This window comes from Gekko japonicus, unplaced genomic scaffold (genome assembly GCF_001447785.1).
Source record: "Gekko japonicus isolate JY-2015 unplaced genomic scaffold, Gekko_japonicus_V1.1 scaffold469, whole genome shotgun sequence".
Lineage (NCBI taxonomy): Eukaryota > Metazoa > Chordata > Lepidosauria > Squamata > Gekkonidae > Gekko > Gekko japonicus.
In genome coordinates this window covers 1,034,464-1,057,658 of record NW_015173138.1, presented here as the reverse complement: position 1 = coordinate 1,057,658, position 23,195 = coordinate 1,034,464, and the positions used below count along the sequence as shown (strand labels likewise).

The 23,195-nt window shown below is 45.1% G+C and overlaps 1 protein-coding gene across 1 annotated transcript in view; it reads left to right on the top strand.

The window, feature by feature from the left end:
* Nucleotides 1-23,195, top strand: part of CERS6 (ceramide synthase 6) — a 47,819-nt gene that overhangs the window by 2,434 nt on the left and 22,190 nt on the right. The window contains exons 3-5 of the mRNA XM_015422247.1: nucleotides 6,022-6,114; nucleotides 14,022-14,150; nucleotides 19,194-19,300. Coding sequence (XP_015277733.1) covers nucleotides 6,022-6,114; nucleotides 14,022-14,150; nucleotides 19,194-19,300 — 329 coding nt within the window. The remainder of the gene's footprint in view (nucleotides 1-6,021; nucleotides 6,115-14,021; nucleotides 14,151-19,193; nucleotides 19,301-23,195) is intronic.

Genomic DNA, 23,195 nt, shown 5'->3' with positions numbered 1-23,195 from the left:
TCATCTGCTGTTCATCATCAGTCTTCTGTGCAGTCTCACACTGGGGCTGCGCATGAGTAGGCCTGCCTCAGAGAAGTTATATAGCTAAAAACCACCAGAAGGCGCTGTCCGCCAAAGCCGGATGGAACCGTTCTCACCCAAACGGTCGTGTGCTCCTGCATGCCAGCGCCCGCCATTCCCTCAGTTCCTCTTCTGCCGCCGAAAGAAAATGTTGTCTTCAGCGACTCACCCTTGCATCGCAGTGCTGTTGGTCTCTGAACACTGTGGCGCCTAGAGTGGATTATTCAGACCCTCTTCTTGCAGTCAGGGCTTGGGGAAAGCCTCTCTGAAGCACTTCCCCACTTCTGCATTACTCCCTCCCCCATTTCCATCATGGAGGTTCAAGAGAGTAGCATGTCTCAAAAGGCGCTGTTCAAGAAATGTACCCTCTGCACCACGAAAATGACTCAGGCAGATGAGCATGAACTGACCGGCTCTTTGGGAGAAGGCTCTCCTGTCATCCAATGCACTGTCGAAACCAGCCTTGATTCCAGAGTGCCCGTCGAAACTGTCTTTGTCGGCATTGGTCCTTCACGGCAACAATATGTTGTCCAGAAAACCTTCTCTCTTCAGCAGGGTTACAATAGGAGTTCCGCAAGGTCCAGTCAGGGCCATTAGGTCCAATCATCTAAGGATCCTCAGCTTACCCGGTAGAAGCCAGGTTTCTGAGTAAACTTGGCCTGATCAACTGTTAAATTTGGTGACTGGTTATCACAGTTTGACTTAGAGTGGGAGACCATCTCATCTGACAATTGGGTTCTCCCTATGGTTCGCCAAGGTTACAGATTGGAGTTTGTGGACCTACCACCCTGCCAACCTGCCATCAGGTTAATTGACAACAGTTAGAGTCACAGCTGCAGCCTCTCCTTAGTAAAGGGACAATTGAGAGGGTACCTGAACCAGACTCCCCTACGGACTCCCCTATTCCCATTTCTTCCTCATCAGTAAAAAGGACGGAGGGAATGGGCCCATTTTAGACCTCCATGATTTACACCGTTTCCTATTGGTTTCCAAGTTTCAGATGGTGTCTTTGATGGCACTCTTACAGTTATTGGAGATTAACTTGTGGTTTGTAGTGCTCAATTTAAACGGCGCTTACCTCCACATCTCCATTCATCTGAATCATTGCAGATATCTGCGCTTCCAATGTGGTGGGGAGGTCTGCCAGTATACAGTCCTTCCATTTGGTCTCACAACAGCCCCTAAGGTCTTTACAAAGTGCACAGCCCCTGTGTTTGCCCACTTGAGGATCTTAGAGGGTACAGTCTTCTCTTATCTGGATGACTGGCTGTCAGTGGCTCAGTCCAGAGAAGCCCTATTGTCTCACTTGTCATTGGTCCTTGAGATGTGCATGTAGCTAGGCCTCATTATTAACTGGGGTAAGTCCAGACTTATTTCCGCCCAAAACATCTACTTTTATAGGGGCAATCCTGGATTCTGTCTCCGCCAAGGGTTCCTTGTCTCCTGACTGTGTTAAAACCATACAGACCTTGGTCATTCTTGCAAAATCACTTCCAAGCTATAGGGGCCAGGAGTCATTTCCTGTAGGAGCACACAGGAGTGGCGCTTTGGCAGTAAAGAGACCAGAGGGCGGGCACATGCAACAAGCCCCACCCCCTGCTCCCAGCAGCCCTCAGTCAGAGCAAGAAGCAGCCAGGTAAGTTGCAGAGCCCTCCCCAGCCCCCCCCCTCCGGTCCAAAACAGTCCAGTGGCACCCTTTAAGACCAAGTTTTATTCAGGTACAAGCTCTCTCTCCTCTGCAAGGACAGATCTGCATGTTCCCCCCCCCCAATAGCTAGCAATCCAAAAGTCCAGTGGAGCCTGAGCAGTGGGTGTTGCCTTCTGACACACTTCCGGTGATGCCAGGGGGTGTGGCATATGCAAATAAGTTATGCTAATGAGTTATGCTAATGAGCTCCTGCACCTCTTTTTCTACTAAATGACCCCTAGTAGTGGCCATACGACACCTACTGGGTCTGATGGCTTCTACTACTGCAGTCGTTCCCTTTGCCAGACTAGCCATGCACCTGTTACAACTTTGGTTCCTTTTCCAATTTAGGCCGACTTTACACCCACATCATCAGAAGTTCTGTATCCCTAGGTCAGTGATTAGGTCCCTATTACGGTGGACCCTTATGCATCATCAAGTTTGGGGTATCCCAAGTGATGCCTCTCTGATGGGTCGGGGTGCACACTGCAATGGGCTTTTGGTCCAGGGTTGTTGGTCACAGAGAGAAAGTGTGCTTCATATCAATGTTTTGGGGCTAAGAGTGGTACACAATGCACTTATCTCCCTTTCAGATATCCTTGTTGGCCAGTCTGTACTGGTACAAATGTATAGTTCAACGATGATATTCTGTTTAAACAAACCAGGTGGGATCACCTCCAATTGCACCAATTGCATCCTCATAGTCCCACTCTGATTACACCAGATTTTGTTTTCTGTCTTGATGGACCTGGCATGGGGACAATGTATTCACCTGCCCAACAACCTGGATCTACTAAACATTGGGCCCCTATGCCATCACAATATCGTCCATCTTCATTTGGCAGCCTGGAGGCTTCTGGCCAGGGCTGCGTTTTTGGATGAGATTAACAAAGTTCTTCTACACTCTCGGTAGCCATCTACCAGACAGTCCTGCCTCCTGAAATGGAAATGTTTCTTCACCTGGTGTGAGGGCAGGGTTGTGCTCCTGAGGTGCCTTTGGCCCCCTCCCCCTTTTTTTTTTAGTATTTGCTCTCCCTTAAGTCGACAGGCTTGGTCTATTCTTCAACTGAGGTCCACTTAGCAGTCATTTCCTATCACCACCCAGGAATGGATGGGATTGCAGTTTTCTCACAGTAAGTGCTTCCTAAAGGGCTTATTCAACATGTATCCCCCTAGAGCTCCGATGGTTCCCCAGTGGTGCTCTCTAGGTTAATGCTGAGGCCTTTTGAGCCCCTTACCACTTGTGTTCATTACCCTTGTATCCATGAAGATCTGCTTTTTGGTAGCCATCACTTCAGTGAGACAAGTTCGTGAGCTGGCTGCCCTCAGGATGGATCCCTTTTGCTCAGTTTTTTCACAGACAGGGTGGTTCTAAGACCTAGGATTCATTTCCTGCCTAAGGTGGTATCTGAGTTTCTTCTGTTCCAAAAGGTAATTCTACCAGTGTTTTTTTTTCCCTCCACCCAATTCAGAAAGTGAAAGAAAACCACACGCCATGCACCTCGGCGTCTAGTCATGCCAGCCACATGACCACGGAAATGTCTTTGGACAGCACTGGCTCTTTGGCTTGGAAACGGAGATGAGCACCGCAACCCTAGAGTCAGATTCGACTAGCTTTCGAGCAAGGGAAACCTTTACCTTTTACCTTGTTATTTTATCTGCAAAGATCTAAGGAATTTAGGAGTGGCATAGCTCTCTTTGTGTGTTACACAGGGCCCAACAAAGTAATTGTCCAGATGGATTGTCTCTACCATCAAGATGTGTTATGCCCAGGCGGGGTTACCTTGCCCATTGGAGGCCCATGCACACTCAACGAGGGCTCAGGCATCTTCAAGGGCCTTCCTACACAGGATTTCCTTAGCAGAAATCTATACAGCGGTGCCCTGGTCCGTGGCTGACACATCTGTCATTACACTGCTCAACCTGCAAGCAAGAAGAGAGGCTCAAGTGGGAAAAGCAGCCCCTCAGTTGCTCTTCAAATGAGCCATGGTGAGCTACACCCCGCCACTGGTGCTAGAATCCCAATGTGGGACTGCACAGAAGATCGATGATGAAAGACAGAGTTGTATTGACCTGTAACTGTTGTTCATTGAGTATCTTCCGTGCAGGCACACGTTCCCTCCCTCCTGCCCCTTTGTGAGCTCTTTTGTTTCACTTCAGCAGCAGCATAAGAGGGAATGGGGGCACTGGTGCAGAGCAGGTGACTGTTTGGGCGGGAATGGTTCCATCCGGCTCCAGCAAGCAGCACCCCCTGGTGGTTTTTAGGTGTATAACCTCTAAAGCAGGCCTGCTCATACACAGTCCCAGCGTGTGCCTGCACAAAAGATACTCAATGAACCACAGTTACAGGTGAGTGCAACAGTGTTTTTTCCTGCTCACAGGTAACATTGAAATGATCCTTCTATTGAAGTCCCAATTCTTGACTGGCATACTACCAAATTTCAGACATGCATGTTGGCACTCACCCTGTTATGGCTCTTTCTTTTACGTGCCTGTGTCAGAAGGGCAGAAGGAAGGAAAGGAAGGACTAAAGCTGAGTTCTCAGCCTGTCTGTGCATTAAATATGTGTTTAAAAATTCACAAGCGTGTCCAAGTTGTGTGTCCTAGATTCTTTTATTAGAACCATGCAAATATGCACTCGGTAACTGCCAGCCAAGCTGTAGGTTTGGAAAGTCTTTGTTGAATCTTTAAATAAAATACAAAACTCGTTTTAAAATCATAATGAGAATGAAAGGCTGAAAAACGATTACATTCATGTTACTGTTGAGATACAATGCGCTTAGGAAAGATGGAGCGCTGTAGATTAATAGATTTTGAAGTAAGAAAAAGACTATTTTGTCCAGCGGTCTCGGCCCTCCCGACCTCCTCATTCTAGCCTGCAGTCAGTGTTCCCTCTAAGCTGAGTTAGTGTGAGCTGGCTCACAGCTTTTTAGCCTCTGGCTCACACATTTTTGTCTTGGCTCAGGAAGGATGGCTCCAGAGCAAACTAATTTATGCAATAGCCAAATCGCTCACTCACAACTTTAATGCCAGTAGCTCACAAAGTGGAATTTTTGCTCACAAGACTCCACAGCTTAGAGGGAGCATTGCCTGCAGTGTGCCAGAATTGGGGAGCAGTGACGTGTTCTAGCTCAAGATTATTCAGAGACAGCTTTAAAAGATGGCTTTAAAAGGAGATTAGACAGATTTGTCGCGGTCATGTTCATCCATAGCTACTGAATTCAGAGGCAGTAAACCTCTGAATAACAGCGCTAGGAGGCAACATCAGTGGGAGGCCTTGGCCACTGTGCCCCGGTTGTTGACCTCTCAAAGCAAATGTTAACTACAGCATGAAACAGGATGCTGGACTTTATGGCCCACTGGTCTGATCGATCAGGGCTCTTCTGATGTTCCCAACATGATCTTAGCAAGTGAAGCCATGGGGTTCCTCGTACCACTAGGCAATGAAACATTTCACTCTCATGGCCATGCTTATTTCCTAGACAAATAAACGGCTCATAACTAGGTTTACCTTAACTGTTGGAGATGATTAAAGCCGCGCATGGGTAACTTTGGGCCAGCTCTTCATTTCCAGGTGTTGTTGAGCAACTCTCTCTTTGTCTCTGTTTACTGTACTCCATCCTTTGTGAATGAAGCTCACTTGTGTTATGGAGAAGAACAGTTAGATTTGAGTCCAGTAGCACCTTAGAGACCAGCTAGAGTTTGAGGTTGTAAGCTTTCAAGAGTCAAAGCTGCCATCGGCAGACTGTCTGACGAACAGTACACAGAATGCCCGATGAAAGGAGTGTTTCTGACCAAGGGAGCTTTGACTCTCGAAAGCTGAAACTCTCGTCAATCTCTAAGGTGCTGCTGGACCCAAATCTAACTGTTCTACTGCAGACCAATATGGCGACCCCGTGGAACTGTGTTAATGGAGTCTTCACCTTCTTGACAAGCGAAGATAACCTGATTGCTGTGAGCGGTGAATGCATATGAGATGATAAAAACTGGTCCCACTCCTTAATCTTGTTTCTGTGTGCTGAAAATGTCCCCCCCCCCCGGTATGTAGTACATGGTACCCTGACAATTCAACGAAGGCATGTATCATTAGTATCTAATGTTAAAGAAACAAGAAGGTAGGTATTGTAAGGAAGGCCCTTCCAATGTGGGAGAGGAACCCACTCAAAATATTCCATGGATGGTCTGTGGGTTTTGTTCTTTTTCCAGTGAATATCTGAGTTCTTTGCAAGTTAACTGTTGGCTAACCTCTTCAATCTTTTCCTATTGCCTTTCAGCCGTTGACACCTGAGCTTCATTATTACTACATAGTTGAGCTATCATTCTATTGGTCCTTAATGTTTTCTCAGTTCATTGACATCAAAAGAAAGGTAAGAACCACCAGTGTTTTAAACTGTGAAAGTAAACGTTGGCTAACCCTTGAAGGAACAGATGAGTTAGCTTGGATACTTGAATTAGCAAGATCTTGTTTGTAGGGCTGCAAAGTCCTGCAGGGTTTTGCTCTAGAGGTATCTGTGAGCGCCTTCGGGCAGCGAGAGGTGCTTGCTTTGATGGAACAGCCATAAAGAATGTCTGCAACATTGACCTTTGGCTAATACCTGGTCTCCTTGTAGGCTGTGTCCTTGCAGGAAAGCGTTTGCCCTTGGCGTGGCATTAGAATGCCAAAGAAGAGAGCGAAGGGACTATTTGCAGGGTTGGGGTGCTTTGCAGTTATCTCCAGTTGACAGCAGTCAAATTCTGCATGAAGTCATAAGTGCCCTTGGTTAATGACTGGTTAATTGCAGCCTTCCTGTCTTTATTGCATCTTGGTGTTGGCAGACAGCAGTGACAGGAATAACTGGTGTGTTCTCCAGATCTGTGGAACTCAAGTTAATACCACATTTAACACCCTTTGTTTAAGAACTGACATACCGTGAATTTTTTTTCTTCCACTTGTGGCCTCACTTATTCTGTGTCAACACCAGCTCAAGAAGAGCAGCTTATCCTGGCTGACTCGTGGGGGGGGGAGGTTTCCTAGACATTTCGCTGCAAACATGCCCCCATTTGGTCTAGATGTTCTGCTTTGTCATGAAAACACTGAGGCACAAGGCCATGGCTCAGGTCGCACCATGTCATGTTTTGTGTCCCCTAATCCAGGGAAAGTATGAGCGTTGGAGAGGTGCCCTCCCAGGCTTCAAACAGTAGAAGCAGAGGTCATTCCGTAGAAAAAGAGCTAGGGGAACTAATTAGCATAACTCATCAGCATATGCCACACCCCCTGACATCAGGGGCCCGGCGGTGGACCTGCAAGGCCGGCGGGAGTGCGAGGAAGCCCCGCCAAGGCCCTCCCTGGCCCCAGGCAGGCAGGGGTGGGGAGAGGCGGGGAGGAAGCAACTTACCCTCCCTCTTCTCCTGCCTCCTCCTGGCTGAATGAGGGCCGGAAGCGGGGCGGCCGGAAGCAGGGGGTGGGGCTTCATCGTGTGCACCGCCCCCCGCACCTCTCCCGGGGGAACCGCGATCCCCCACGTTCCCCCCTGAAATGACCTCTGAGTGGAAGGCCCAACTTCCTGATACCTTGCTTTTTGCCACTTCGGTAGCAGGAGGGGGGAAAGGAGGAAGACATAAAATGTGGGCATCCTGGCTTGTTTACTGGTGCTGCACTAACACACTCCCCAGCTGCAGAGATGTCTGGCCAGAAGAGCTCAAAATCAAAACCTCAGTTTGCCTTTCCCCAGTCAGCTAGTCAGTGAAGCCAGTGTTTGTGAAGGGAAGCGAAGAACTGAATAATAGTTCCTGATCCAAATCATGGTTTCACAAATGAGCCATAATTAATTTTATGTTACATTTGAACTGAGCAATTTCTTTACTCGGACCCCCACCCAAGCCCATCCCCCACTCTCCCTGCACAGTTCAAATCTCTTACAGTCCACATTCCTTCCCAGAGCCTGTACGTAAAAGCCTATTCAGTCTGACAGCTAGAGCTGCCAGGTCTCCTGGACTGGTAAACAGCAAAATACAACCCTCCTGTAATAACTATATCTTTGTATTATCAAAGCTTAGCGCCACTCCTTCACCTTTTCACAATCAGCCTCCTGGACTGGCAGGCCACCTCCCACCAACAATCCTCTTCACCTGTCACTGCTCAGTGGGCTGGCAGGAGGAAGATGGGAAGTCCCCGACGCCAGTGATGCAGCAACATCACTTCCAGCATGACCGAGAAGTGATGTCGCCGTGCAGGGGCAATGCTGTTGCATTCTCCCAAAACTCTGTGGTTAAGCCATAGGGCTTGAGATGAATGCAAGAGTGTTGCCCCCTACGTGGTGACATCACACTGTCGTCAGAAAGCCCCCTCCGCACTGGTAAGACTCCCACAGGCTTCCTTCTAACAACACAGTCTGTCTTCCTTAATCTGGAATAACACGCTGGAGACAGGAGGGCTCAGCCTCCTCCCTGGGTCTCAAGAAGCTGTCAGTCGGCTTTGAAAATCCCGCCTTATTGGGATCAGTTGAGAAAGTTTTGTCTACAAGTCTGGATTATGTTCCAGCTGAGGGAGAGGAGGTATCGAATGGTATGCAGCATGGTTGTCACCCATGAATGGGAGTGATTCACCCTATAAAAATGAGAGGCCACAGAGATGTGCTCACCGGGCTGTTTATCCGAATAGCAAATTCCTGACATGAAAACAGCTTCCAATGGGACTGACTGCTGATTCTCAGAATCCGCTTTCAGTTATTGGTGGGGGTATAAATTCCATTAGATTATCTCTGCCTGACCGAAGATTAATGAGCAATAGCTGCAGCCCAATGCATATTATCAGCTCAGCAATCAGCGAACGTCACACGACCAAGTAGAGAAACTTTATAGCTGTTCACAATGGTGTGATGTGTACCTGATCCGCTTTCTAAATATTAGGGCATGTGGTTGCCCCAGAGTTGATGTGCTGCGTGCTTGGGTTTGCTTCTTTTTTCTTTTTTTTTGTACTATACCTACCTTTTGCCCCTAGATTGCACTTTCTAGAGTACAGAAATCATTAGGGGGGGGGGGTTTAAAGGGCAAAGAAGCTTATGTCTGTCCCAGAATATCATTTGCTTTACAATCAGTCAAATTTATGTATGGATTTCCTGGGTCTGGGTGAGATGGCAGCTGGCGTTTTAGAAAGTGGTGCTATTTCGAGGTCAGTATGTAACAGATCTTGGGAAATGTCCTCTTCCCTATTGGTTTTTTTTTTTGAAATGTTTTTTAGAAGTTAGAGAAGTGGAGGGAGGGGTGAAGTTAGATTATGCGCAGCACACTAATGCACTCTAAACAGAGGTCTTGACTGCGTCATGATAGCCTGCACTTAACCGTAGCTTCTAATTATCCTGTGCAGTCTGGTTTCTCAGTGTTTTTCCTGAAAAAGCATTCTGGCGCAGTGGTCTAGCTGACTCTGGGGACCGTAGGCAGATCAAAGCAGAGTGATTCTGCTGTCCTCGGAGGAAAGCGATTCGGTCTGGGCTAATGCATAGCGGAAGAAATGTTTAAGTTGGGGGGAATCCCAAGCATATAGAGAATCTCTGTAACAAACGTCCTCTGGCATTTGCATGCATTCCCTCCACCTCATAGATTACCAGCGTTCCTTATAACCGTATGACCTTAGGTTGTTATTTAGTTGTTGACCTTATAACCTTACCTTGCTGTTTAGTTTCCTCTTGCATCTCTTAAGACATCTTTGTGGTGTTACATGTTACTTTGCTGTTCAGCCCCTGTCTATAAGTTTCAACCTTACCTTCCATTCCAATGCATTTTCAAAAGTGTGCACACGCGTGAAAACTCATACTTTGAATAAAACTTTGTTGGTCTTAAAGGTGTGCCACTGGACGCTAAATTTGTCCTACACGGCATTCTTTCCGTTTCTGTATTTTCGTCCACAAGGGGGCAGTATTAAAATGGCTCCACACATTGAATTTCACAGCAAGGTGGTAAGCCAGCTGCTTCCAGAACGCCCAGGCTCACCACCACCCCACTAAGAAATGTTTGAAACACCATCACGAAATAGGTAACAGTATAGTACAGGGTATGGCCAGTACTGATCATGCAAGTAGCTAAGACAGGCCTCTCAAGATACTGGGTATTTAAATATTTGGGCTGTTACTCCTCAGAAAAGCTACTTGATGAGGCCTGAAAAATACAGAATATTGTGCAGGCAGCTGAGAGTCTCTGAAAGGGGATGTGGGAAATTACCCAGAGGAGCCATAGACTCCTGAAGGTTTATCCTGTTGGCTGTTCCATGCAGGCCCTTAGATTATCTCTGCTCGTAGTAACCTTCAAGTAGGGAAGTGAAACAGGTGTACCCACTAGGGTTGCCAACTCGAGGTTGGGAGATTCCTGGAGATTTGGGGATGGTGACTGGGCAGGGTGGGGTTTGGAGAGGGGGGAGACCTCAGAGGAGTGTAAAGCCATTGAGTCTACCATCCTAAGAAGCCATTCTGCTCCAGGGGAACTGATCTCTGTAATCTAGAGATCAGTTGTAATTTTGGGAGTTCTCCAGGCCCTGCCTGGAGGATGGCAGCCCTAGTACCCACAGACAATACAGAGGTTTCTGTGTACTTGGGGGTGGGACTCCTTCGGTCTGCAACAAAATAGTACTTTTTTAATCTAAAAAGAAGCCACAGGAGAAAACAAAATTAACAACACCCTGACGTGCCATTGCTCTCCAGGTGGCAGTTGGGGGTTAGGTAGAGAAGGGGGTGGGGAGGATTGTTCTGTGCAAGCCCCTGAGACCTTATGATGACCTTGAAGACATGCACATATTTCCCCTTTCCAAATCCTCACATAAAAATAGATGGGTACCTTCTTCTTCAGGTAACCTTTTTTTCGTGTATGAAGTTGCATCTGACTTATGGTGACTCCATAGGGTTTTCAAGGCAAGAGAGACTCAGAGGTGGTTTTGTTTGGTGTAGTGGTTAAGTGTGCGGACTCTAATCTGGGAGAACCGGGGTTGATTCCCCACTCCTCCACTTGCACCTGGCTGGATGGCCTTGGGCAAGCTGTAGCTCTGATAAGAGCTGTCCTTGAAAAAGAGCCATTTCCGTCAAGAGCTCTCTCAGCCCCACCTTCCTCGCAGGGTGTCTGTTGTGGGGAGGGGAAGGGAAAGGAGTTTGTAAGCCGCTCTGAGACACCTTTGGGTAGTGAAGGGTGGCGTATAAATCCAATCTCTTCTCTTCTTCTTCTTCTTCTTTTGCCATTGCCTGCCTCTGGTATTCCTAGGTGATCTCCAGTGCTCTCTAAGCTGAGTTAGTGTGAGCTAGCTCACAGTTCTTTAGCCTCCGGCTCACACATTTTTGTCTTAGTTCAGGAAGGAAGGCTCCAGAGCAAACTAATTTATGCAGTAGCCAAATTGCACGTTCACAATTTTAATGCCAGTAGCTCACAAAGTAGAATTCTTGCTCACAAGACTCCACAGCTTAGAGGGAGCATTTGTCATCTCCCATCCAAATACTGACAAGGGTCAACCCTGCTTAGCTTTTGAGATCTGACAAGATCAGGCTAGGCTGGGCTATCCAGGGCGGGGCCAGCAGTCGCTAGTATAATTATTCTAGAGCATTTACTGAAGATCAGGACTCTCAGAGGAGAAAGCTGTTTGCTTCCCAGAGTTCAGCAGTCCTGTGCTATTGGACAGGAATTCCCAGCTGTTCGTTTTATTTCCCTTCCCCACAGTTCCTCACGTGCCACCATATTCCCAACCATACCATCCACTTAGATTGTATTAGATGTGGACATGAATTATCATATAGTACAAGAACCTATTTGATTCAGTTTGTGACTGTTTTTTGTTGGATATCCCGGGAAGTTGTCCACCCTTTTTTTTTGCCGGGGGGGGGGGGGGTATTGCATTTTCCCTACCATGAACGTTTCAGACACTGAGCTGGATTTGGAGCCAGAAAGATACTGTTAATGCTGTTCAGCAGATATAATTTGCAAGAGTTTGCAGTTGTACAGAAGTTCATGCAGAATTACAACGGCGGCATGCCTCCTGGCCAAGCATTCCTTCATTGGCCTGGTCTTGGTTAATCGTCCAGGATGCCTGGCTTAACGTGGGGTAGGAAATAGTCGCCCGATGGGTGGAGAGAATCTCTGTATGTGTTTGCATGAAAGGCCCATCATAACTGAGAGAAGATAATGCCTCTCCTCAGTTGAAGGAGAGAGGGCAGAAAGGTGAGGCTGAGAAACAGTTTGAAACAAAGAAGCAGAGCTGAGAAGTTCTAGCTGGAGTTAGTTGGAATATTTCAGATTTCAGAAGCTAAGCAGGGTCGGCTCTGGACAGTATTTGGAAGGGAGACCACCAAGGAATGCCAGGGTCACGACACAGAGGCAGGCAGTGGCAAACCACTTCTGAACATCTCTTGCCTTGGAAACCCTATAGGGTCACCATAAGTTGGCTGCAACCTGGCAGCACTTTCCACCACCAAACTTTGTATTAATATAGGTATTTCCTGAATTGCTCAAGAAAGGGAAGGCTGAAGGAACAAAGAATGAAAAACTCTAGACGTTAACGGATGTGAAACTGAAAAGGTTTTTTTTAAGTATTCCCTACCCCTGCTAAATTTGCTCTCTTGATTCAGACTGATTATCTGTGGGCTTAATTGCCATTCGCAGTCAAAAAACAAAATGCAACATCTAACAGGAGAAGGATCAAAGACAAAATATGATTGCGGATGCCTTGGAGGGGACTCTTTTTCCAGTATATTCGTTGATCCAATAGGGGTAGATTTCATCCTCAAACGGATGGTGTTAAATATAAGGTGTGTGGGGAGGGGTTGTCTCTATACTGAGCTCATTGAACTGCTTGAAATGGGAAATAGTATTTCTTTTTTAAAGTGAAGGTGGGATTACGGTTCCTTGGCATTAACCAAATGAAGGCAAATGGGAGATTAAATGTAGATTATCTGCATATCCCTGTAAGTGGCTGTGCGTGTGGTTATGCAATGCACATGAGTTGGTCAGCAAAGATGGTGATAGTTAATGATAATCTCCCTGGGACAGCATTGAATGGGGGAAGGCTAGCTTCAGTTCGTCAGTGTCGTCATCTCGAAATGGTTGTTCCCAGAATTTGTCTAGCTTTCAAATACCTTGTTCAAGCATGCAGGTTCATCACTTGGGAACCGCAACATCATGTGCATAATGATGTGCACTGGGGAGATGCTCGTACGTGGCAGCGAAGTGTCTGCGCATCCTTCCCAACAACCACCACTTATCCTCCGCTGTTAACGCTCCTCCCTTCCCCCCTGCTGCTGCTTAGCATGCTGGCCACAAACACAGAACTGGCAATCTGATGTCTCTTAACAAAGGTGTATTTGTGGCCTGACTCTGGAACAAAACTCTCACTAAAAGTTACATAGTATGCATGTCCAAATCTGTCTTTGAGGATGAATGTGTTATTTTAGATTTTACTGTATTTTGCATGCAGTTTTGATACCACTCATTCTCTGGGGTGGGATCCCTAGAAATAATTTTTATGACATTTATTTATTCATTCATTTCAGGTGTTATCTGGCCCTCTTTTCTCTCCAACAGGGGCCCAAAGCAGCTTACAGAAATGTAGTTTAAATGAACAACAGGAGGGAAAGTACAATAAACTACATTCTGGGCTGGTCCTGGATCCGCCAGTTGGCTTAGTCAAGGCCCCGGGCTAAGGGCCAAGACCCCTTTGGCTCTTGCCTTTCAGTTTGCACCAAAAGGTTTCTGCTTCTGGCCACACCCCGGCTTTTATACTTGCTCACAGGAAGGGAAACACAAGTTCAGCCCAGATGTTATGCAGCTGGCAGAGATGTTCCCAGACTTCCCTTCCCTGCTTCCGTTTTGTTTTGTGATGGCATTTTTGCTGCCTTCAGGTAAATCTGAGGCAAATAAAGGATTTGTGGTATCAAAATTCTTTGGCTGTTTTGTAAAAGGGTGATGGGATGGAGCAGTCTGGGGGAGCTATCTTAGTTGCAACAATATTTATACGCTTGCTTGATATGAACTAAGTTGATGCCAGTTAACTGTTTAAATTCTTTTTAATGTTTTCCTAGAATTAAGTCTTAAACAGTATCTCAGCAAATAGCTGGTGTTTGCTGCATGCTCCATTTCAAGGAATGATACAGAATTTGTAGAATCTTTGTTGTTTTCCTACTTTAACGTTGCAGTCCTTTTGTGGGAGGAAGTGCCACTGAACAACATGGGACTGAGGAGAAAACCTGCTTAGGACTGCTCCCCACATGTTGTAAAATGCTGGTTGATTTTGCATGGAAAAGTCATTTTTGTCTTTTCTCTGCTCCAGGACTTTGCTATCATGTTCACCCATCACATCATAGCGATTATTTTGCTCACCCTCTCGTACGTACTCAACTTCATCCGTGTGGGGGGCTTGATGATCTGTCTTCATGATTCAGTTGACGTTGTGCTGGAGGTAAGATACCTTTTGCAAAAGCTGATCATTCACACTGACTTCTGTCTTCTACGTGCTGTCCAAAAGGTCTTCCTAGAGCAAAGACGCTATCCTACAGTCAACTGTTCTCCACAAAAGCTGATTTTCCATTCAAGTTTGTCTCAAAGGCACTGCTTGACAATTCTGGAGTCCTGTGTGTGTTTACTCGGGAGTAAGTCTCATGAATAACAGGGGGACTTGCTTCTCAGTAAACATGCATAGCATTTTTCTGTGAGTCTTGGCATGTAGTTAAAATCCGATTCGGATATTGCAGTGTGTGGTAGCAAAAAAATGATTTATTTGATTTGCTTGATAAGTAATGATGGTGGTATTATCACAACTGTGAGAATTCATAGGAACCCTGGTTTTAACCGACTTTTATTTCCTTGTACCTTCATAGCTGTTGTCAAGTCACAACAAAAGCTTGCAAAACTCTAGAATGCCTTTATTCCATTTTGTAGCATACGACTTTCATTTTGCACAGTTTTCTCTGAAGTCATCGGTTGGACTTGGTTCTTCTCACTTCCTAGACTTGACATATAATTTAAAAAATCAAGACGAGACAATTCCTTAGGTTGTTTTGGAAGTGTGATGCTAGTTGTGCTTTGAGACTAACATACATTTAAGTAATGGCACTATTGTGGTGAATTAATATGTCTCTGAATATCTGAGGCAAGTGATTTCATTAGCACTCGTAGAGGAGGAGCATCAGAACGTTCAGTGCTGGGGAAATGGCAACTTTCTTCCATGTTTCCTTGACTTGGGGTTTGATTAGACAATACTTTAAACACAGCGCTCACCTTAAAAATAGTGTGGGAGGGAGGGTGGGGAATCAACTTCCCAGCACAGGCAGCAGCAAGAGGAACTTCATCATTCCTTCCCTTCCACCCTGCTTGCTTTCCCTAGCAGAAAAGACCATAGGGGGAGGGCTGTCTGTCTCATTGCCAGTTCTATGTGTCTGCCCAGTGACTGGTCACACACTCAATATGAGTCAAGTTGGGGTTTCCCCAAATCCAATCTTTTTAAAATGTGTTTTCTAATCAGACCCTTATTTGCAAGCCTGGATGTCCTACTCAGGGCTATTTTTGGGCAGGAACGCACAGGAATGGAGTTCTGGCTGGCTCCCAAGTTGGCCACGCCCAGCAGGAACTCATTAGCATAATAGGCCACACCCAACAGCAGAAACTCATTAGGATTGGCTACATTAGGGCTGTGTGGCCTAACATGCAAAGGGTTCCTGCTACAAAAAAGCCCTGGGTTTTGACAACAAGCAAGGTAAACAGAATAAGAAGCAAAAGGTGGGTGTGGCTGGATGACCACACTTCTGGTAACATGGGGATGTAGCCTAATATGTTAATGTGCTGTGCTGTCAGGGGTGTGGCCTAATATGCTAATGAATTTCTGGTGTTGGGTGTGGCCTATTATGCTAATGAGTTCCTGCTGGGCTTTTTCTACAAAAAGATCCCTGGTCATACTTGTAACTGCAGATACAGGCAGAAGAAAATCAGTGGCTTGTATCAGACTACTCCACTGGAAGTTTGAAACCTTCCTCCAATTGAGGTGGTTTTTCCTCCAGCAGGAGGAGGGCATCAAACTTGGCTGAGTGAATGGTGAGATTCAAGCCAGTATCTGGAAGAAGTATCAAAATGTTCCAAACCTGGATCATGTAATTCATTTAGTGGTACAGGCCAATGTGCTCTCAGGGCTGCATCTTTTTCTTTTCTTTTTCATTTTTTCTTTTTTTTATTATAAGGGATACAGAAAAAAAGAAGGAATAGGGGGAAAAGATAGAAAATATAATTACCAAAAAACCTAGTGTGAAGTCAATTTTAAAGAGACTGAGGACATTTCTTTTTCAAAATATATATGTATATGTAAAGAAGTATATGGTATAATAGCTTAACAAATGGTGTATGGTGTAATAGCATAAGAATATAGCTTACAAAATATATGACCTATTAAGAACTCTATATAATGACCTACTCATTCTACCAATTTTTCATACTATATTTTCATTTTTTTCTTATCTAATTGATATAGCATAACATCGATAACATCAGAGAAATTTTTATAAGACTTCACACAACAGTTTGTTTTGATAAACAAGTTTGTTATAAATAAACAACACATACTATTTTCATTTCATACTAAAACTGTCTTATAATATCATTTACTATTAAACCTTTCTGATATATAACTAAAGAGATTAGTTATAACAGTAGTAGAAAATGTGCCAGTTGTTTTTGAATCCGTCTTTTGGTCTTTGGTTAACGTAGTTTGTCAGTTTTGCCATAACTGCATATTCTTGCATCTTGGGGGCTGCATCTTTTCCCAAGGAACTTCATAGAATCCCCTGTTTGCTTTCAAGTCGCCCTGCCCGCACAGTACAGCGAATGAAGAAATCTGCATCAGGGAGAAAAAATATCAGTCTTACCAGTATATATCAGACACTGAAAAACTGAAGAGCTCTTCTGATTAAGGAGTATTGTTCAGCACTGAATGCTTTCTACAGAGAGAGAAAGCGTCTGAAGTGATTGGTGTGGGGTGAACAAGGAGAAAATGGTAGAATGAGCACTCAGAAGGGCATTAAAGGAGAGCGGGAAACAGAAGCAGTGTTGACAACAGCCAGCTAAAAAGGGAAAGAAGAGCAATGACAGAAGCCAAAACCAGAAATCAAGCAAAGAAGGACCAGAAAGCCAGAGGGATGGAAGTTTCTCTCTGCAGCATGGATTGCTGGGGAATTCAAGTGCAGCTAAGGAAGGAACAGCTCACGCACACAGGCACATATGCAGCAGCCAGTTGTTGTTTTTTTAATGGCAAAGGGGGCCAGAACGATAAGGAGCAAGTCAAAGATGGAAGGTCCTAGGTGTGTTTACCCCAAAAGTTCAATGGGACTTAATTTTTGAAAGGCTCAAGAATCGAACTTTTGGCTAAACACACTCAGGATTCGGCTGCTTGAGAGAGATACAGAGAAAATATCGAAGAGGCAAATTTTGAATTATTGATAGTACAGTCCTAAGTGGCTTTGTGTGTGCGTTCAGTGCTGTTAAGTCATTTCCAACTTACGATGACCCTTATGAATGAATGTCCTCCAAAACATCCTATCATTAACAGCCTTGCCCAAGTCCTGCCACCTGAGGGCTGTGGCTTCCTTGACTGAGTCAATCCATCTCATGGCTTTATATCCTTCTAAAATCCATCACTCTGCTTAGGATGGCACTATAAAATGTGGAAATGCAACAGAGGAATGAGGGGTTGGATCCAGACTAAATAGACAGTTTCTACTAGCCTAGGCTAGCCCCATCTTAGAAGTTAAGCAGGGTCATGCCTGGTCAGTATTTGGAAGGGAAACCACCAAGGATTACCAGGGTTGTGATGCAGAGGCAGGCAATGGCAAACTGTCAGCTGGGTCCAGACCTGATACCCACCCTGGCAAGAAGCTTCCTGCCCCGACTCCAGACCTTTGCGGGTGGACCCCGGGCAGCTGTGCTGGGGGGGCTGTGACTATGCCATAGGCTCCCCAGGGGTCCCTTACCTCCGCCCCAGACAGCAACGAAGGAGGCTGGAGCAAACGGCCCATGGGAGCCAAAGATGGAAACAGGCGGCAGGAGACCCAACCGGGCTGTCCCGGGCAGCCTGCCAATCCTGGAAGCGGGTTGGAAAGCCTGGGGGCCGCTAAGACAGGGGGCCTGGGGACCTCTGCTGAGTCCTTGGTGGCCCTCTTTCAGAGGCTTTTCACAGCGAGATACAGCGGGGCCGGCAGGAAAGGCAGACAGTGTGCTGCTCACTGGGTGGGCTCGACCCATTCCGAGGGCTGGATTGAGTAGGGCAGAGCCAACCAGCTTCGGTCTGGCCAACCAACCAGGGGCTTAAGCCTGGCCCCAACAGGCAGGACAACGAGCCAATGGGAAGGACCAGGGAGGGAAGTGAGTGGGTGGCAGGGAGGGATAAAAGGGAGGCTTCCAGGAAAGGGATGATGAGCCTCTGCTGTCTCCATGACGAGATAGCAGAGGAAGGAGGCTGTGGGTGGTATAAACCCCCTCCTCTCCCTGAATCTGAGACCTGGGGAGAGGTCTCGCCACCCAGGATGAACAGGGCAATCCTGACACAAACCCTCCTCTGACTGTCTCTCGCCTAGAAAACCTCGTGGGGTCACCATAAGTCCGCTGTGACTTGATGGCCAAAAGAAAACTGATTTCTACCTTTCGTGCAGCAGACCTCCTTTGTGTCATTTGTCATGGTACCCTACTTCACAGGAACATGAGATCAGTGGGCTGCAATGGGAGGGGAGAGGCAGGAAAGTTCTGTTCTGCAGCTGGATCCAACCCTAAGATCTGAATTGATTTTGGCCTAAGATTCTGCAGCTCAGCAGAAGAAGTGAGTGAGCAGGGTGTTTTCTGTCAGTCAGCTTGGCCTTTCACCTGGTTCCCTACTAACTTGGACTGAGTCAACAGGCACCCATTCTGGAGCTTTCCAGAAGGAAAGGGAGAGGGAACCAGGCCCCTTCCATTGGCCCAGAGCCACTCCGCAGAAGAAGGGAGAGTACTACTGCGAGGCACTGTCCATTGGCTTTTCCCCATCAACTCATGTAGATTGATGTTTTTAATTATTGTTTTTGGTTTCATTATAAGTCACCTTGTATGTTTTCAAATGGAAGGGAACATTACATATAAATCCCAAACAAATAAAATGGAATATTCAGTATGGGTAGTTGAAAAACCTTTATTGTTCCCTTTTTCGGAGGAATAAAACAACATATAGCTTGTGGCAATGTAAACAGTTAAACAAGAGTGCTAGGATTACTCATAACATGTTGGAAAAGAACACTGACACACAACACATATGGGTAGTTGGAAAAGTTGAGGAGGTGATGTTGGATAGGATAAAATTTCATCTCTACACGTCATCTCTACGTGCCCATTCATACGAGGAGCAGGATTAATTTTGCTGGTCTGTTTTGTGCCAGGAACCACGGCTTGGCTCATTTCTGTGAAGGAGATAACATCTGTTCTTTCCTTGTTATAGGCAGCCAAATTGATGAACTACTGCAAGTGTCAAAGACTGTGCGATGTCCTTTTCCTCATGTTTGCGATTATTTTCATTATCACAAGACTTGGACTATATCCTTTCTGGTGAGTAAATACGTCCCTTCCCTGCAATTATAAACCTGTCAAGTAGCTTACTGTGTCCTTCTGCCTGTCTGATGTCGAGGGATGTGGTTGCTATTCATATTGTGTTCTTCGTACAGAAGACACAAGAAGTACCTGTGAAAGATCAAGTCCATAGATAATGGTCCATCAATAACAATCGCAGGTAATGGGACGGGGGTTGTCAGCAGAGTGTAGAGGTTCATAGCCGGAGGTGATCTGTGACTTGCAGAGGGTTGAAAACAAAATAGCTGTGTGCAGTTTTGAGCTGCACCAGAAATAACAATCCAGATGCTGTATATTAAAAATGGTTACAAATGCCTATGGCTGAAGCTGGGATTATCCTTTTTTGCCACTCTGATTCCCCCGTTCCCCGTCATGGATCCAGAGTGAAATGCAGCAAAGGAGATGGATTTGGGCCTGTTGACAATCCCCTCTGCCTTGTTTTTTTTTTTTGAAAATCCTCTTGTGACCATTTGAACTTGGGTGTTGTCAAGGCAGCAATCTGTGTTCCCTACACTGGGAATACTTTGCCGTGTTCAACTGCAAACCACCTGTCCACCTAGCAAGCAGGAAACCCAGAGACTCTGTGTAATACTTCATGGTATTGTGTGGCTCTAGGGATGGCAGCCTCCAGGACCTGGGGATCCCCTGGAATTACAGATCAGTTCCCCTGGAGAAAATGGATGCTTTGGAGGGTGGACTCTAGGGCATTCTGCCTCACTGTGGTCCCTGTCCTCCCCAGGCTCCATCCTCAAATCTCCAGGAATTTCCCAGCTTGGATATGGCAACCCTCCCTCATCCGCAGCCCGTAGCCAGGGGGACCTGACAACCTATATGGCTCAGGTACACACAAATGCAGTGCCATGTGGGCTGATAACTTGGGCTACATGACCCTGCCACTACATTTGTAAAGGAGAGTCAGGAGCACATATGAATCTAAATGCAATTTGCTGTATTTCAACAGACCTCTCTCTGGTTACAGGAGGATTGTAGAAATTAGGCAGATCTTGTGTATGCTGATGTGCATGTATGGACAGTGTGTGGCTTCCCATGCGGCATGTTGGGTGAACAGACCACCAAGGCCCATACTTAGCCTTGTGTCATCGATATCTGAACCAGCTGAGAAATTCCTTCAAAAGAACTTCAGGAACACTACAGCAATTTCTGCCAAACTTTGCGTTGTGACTTTTGAAGTGCTGCCAGGGAGTATTGGTCTATCTGTGTGTTTCATCTTCCTTCTGTTGGGGTGTTTCTCTTCTTTGAAAACTTAGTTTTAAAAGTGGTGGCAGTCTCAGGGCTGTATTAACCATTAGGTGAAATATGCTGAAAACCATGGACCTCAGCTAAATTGAAGGACCCTCTAATAGGGTACACTTATCGGCCATTACCTGTGTATAGGGAAGAGGTATGTATGTGTATATGCTTTCTAATACGGTGCAGGATGAGTGTACCTCTATAGTTTGGCTTTTGTAGAAATAGGTAGAGGGAGAACAATGGTATATGCCTTGGAGAGCTGCAGAGTTCCACACTATGTTCTAGAACCCTGTTCGGGAAATTCCAATGAATTTTATTATTTTTCTTCTATTTAGTGCTGCTTTGCGCATGTCACTTTTCTTTTTCTTTTTTTTAAAATTTCTATAGACTACAAACTACAACGAAAAAATGGGAAGGGAACATCTACATCTAGGGAGAAAGTAAAGAAAACCACTAATAACTAAAACCCCTAGAATAGGAGATCAGTACATCAGCTTATATAAATGTTAATCTTAAATGCTAGTAATACATTGAACATAATCAATGAAGCTAATTGTTTATCTTTTTAACCATTTTTTTAACTGTTTAAAGAATACACCAAGAACATCATTTATAACAAATGCTTTAAGGCACCACTCAGAGTTCTTCAGCCTTCACTTTGTTTTATCTTTTCTTTTTTTCCTCAAAAACAATTTATTAGGACATAATAAAACAAACATATATCAAATTCTTAGTTGTCATACATCCTTTTCTTCCATTCCCCACCCCCTTCTGGCTTCCCACAGTGTTCTAACCTCCAGCCCATAACTTAAGTTTTCCTCATACCTCCCTTCCCCATTATTCACAATCTATAGGTAACTTATATTTCAACTAATATTCTTATACATTTATCCTTTTTCTATTATCCTTCAATTTTAGTAATTATCAAAGCAAAGCAAATTGTTCTTTACATCTCAGTATTTCTCTAAATATTCTTTAAAATCTTTCCAATCTTCAGAAAATTCTTCCGCCTCCAAATTTTTAAGTTTTCTTGTCATTTTGTCCATTTCAACCATAAAAAGTAATTTCTTTATCCATTCCCCAATTTCGGGGACTCTGTCCTGTTTCCAACATTGAGCATACGTCATTCTGGCAGTTGTGATCATATACCACATCAATGTCCTTTTCGCCATGTTGACTTCTTCCATTTTAAGTCCCAACAATAATATTTCAGGTTCCTTCTTGAACTTACATTTCACAATTTTTTCCATTTCTCTATGTATCTCAGCCCAGTAACTTTTTGCCTTATCACAAGTCCACCACATGTGGTAAAAGGAGCCCTCTATTTTTTTACATTTCCAACACTTATTTGACATATTACTATTCATATTTGCAATCTTTTTGGTGTTATATACCATCTATACATCATTTTAAAACAATTTTCTTTCAAGTTAGTACATGTTGATATTTTCATTGCATTTTTCCACAAAAATTCCCAAGTTGCCATGTCTATCTCTTTGTTCATATTAATTGCCCACTTTATCATCTGTTCTTTAACTACTTCATCTTCTGTATACCACTGTAACAATATCTTATACATCTTAGATATCAACTTTTCCCTCCCTCAAACCATACATTTTCAATTTCATTATATTTTTTCCTAAACCCGAAAGCTTTTTTGTCTGTTTTAAACAAGTCATAAATCTGTCTGTATTGCAACCAATCACAATTAAAGTCTATCTCTTCTGCCACTTTCATTTCAAACGTCTTCCCCACAGGTTTCAAAATGTCTCTATATTGCAACCAGTCTTCTCCTCTATGCATCGAATAAGGTTTAAGTACCTCTGCCGGCACTATCCATAGTGGTCTTTCGTCTGAAAAATACCTTCTGTATTTAGTCCAAGTATCAAATAATGTCCTCCTTATATAATGATGCCTAAAAAAAACTATCCATTTTCATTTTTCTATACCATAAATACACGTGCCAGCCAAACCTACAGTCACGACCTTCTAACGCCAACAATTTTCTGTTGTCCAACGTAATCCATTGTTGCAACCAAGTTAAACAAACAGTTCTCCCTCTGAGGTGGAGGACATCTTGTATGGGTGATTCCCATCCATCTTCAGGGAGGCAGGACTAAGTTCAACTTCTTCCTGTTTCCTATGGTGGGAGTCACCCCTGGCTCAGTTTCTTTCCTGCCTCAGTAGGGAGAGCAGCTTAGTGTTAGGGCTCGCCTAACACTCACCTTTTAGACTATACTAGCAAATCTTTTCTGCTTTATTAACTTTCCTAATTGTTTTTTCTTCTCACTCTCACTCTAAAAAAAAAAAAAGGAAAAGGAAAAAAGAAACTGTTTCTCTTCACTTTACCTCAGCTTTCGTAGAGGCCCACAGGCCTAGTAAACAGATCAGACTCTGGAGCCTTTAAGTGGCCGTGAGTAAAAATCCTCCTCCTACTCACGAGGAATCGCTATGGACACCGGGGGATCTCCCCATGATCGTCACAGCCGCAGTGATAGAAAACGGGCCGCGTCCGAGCCCAGACATCACGAAAGAGCGCACAGTGAGAGCGGCAATTCTAAGCATGCCAGATGTTTGGTGTGTGTTCAAGTGGAGCCCGGCCGGCAGGCGGCGTCCTTTTTGG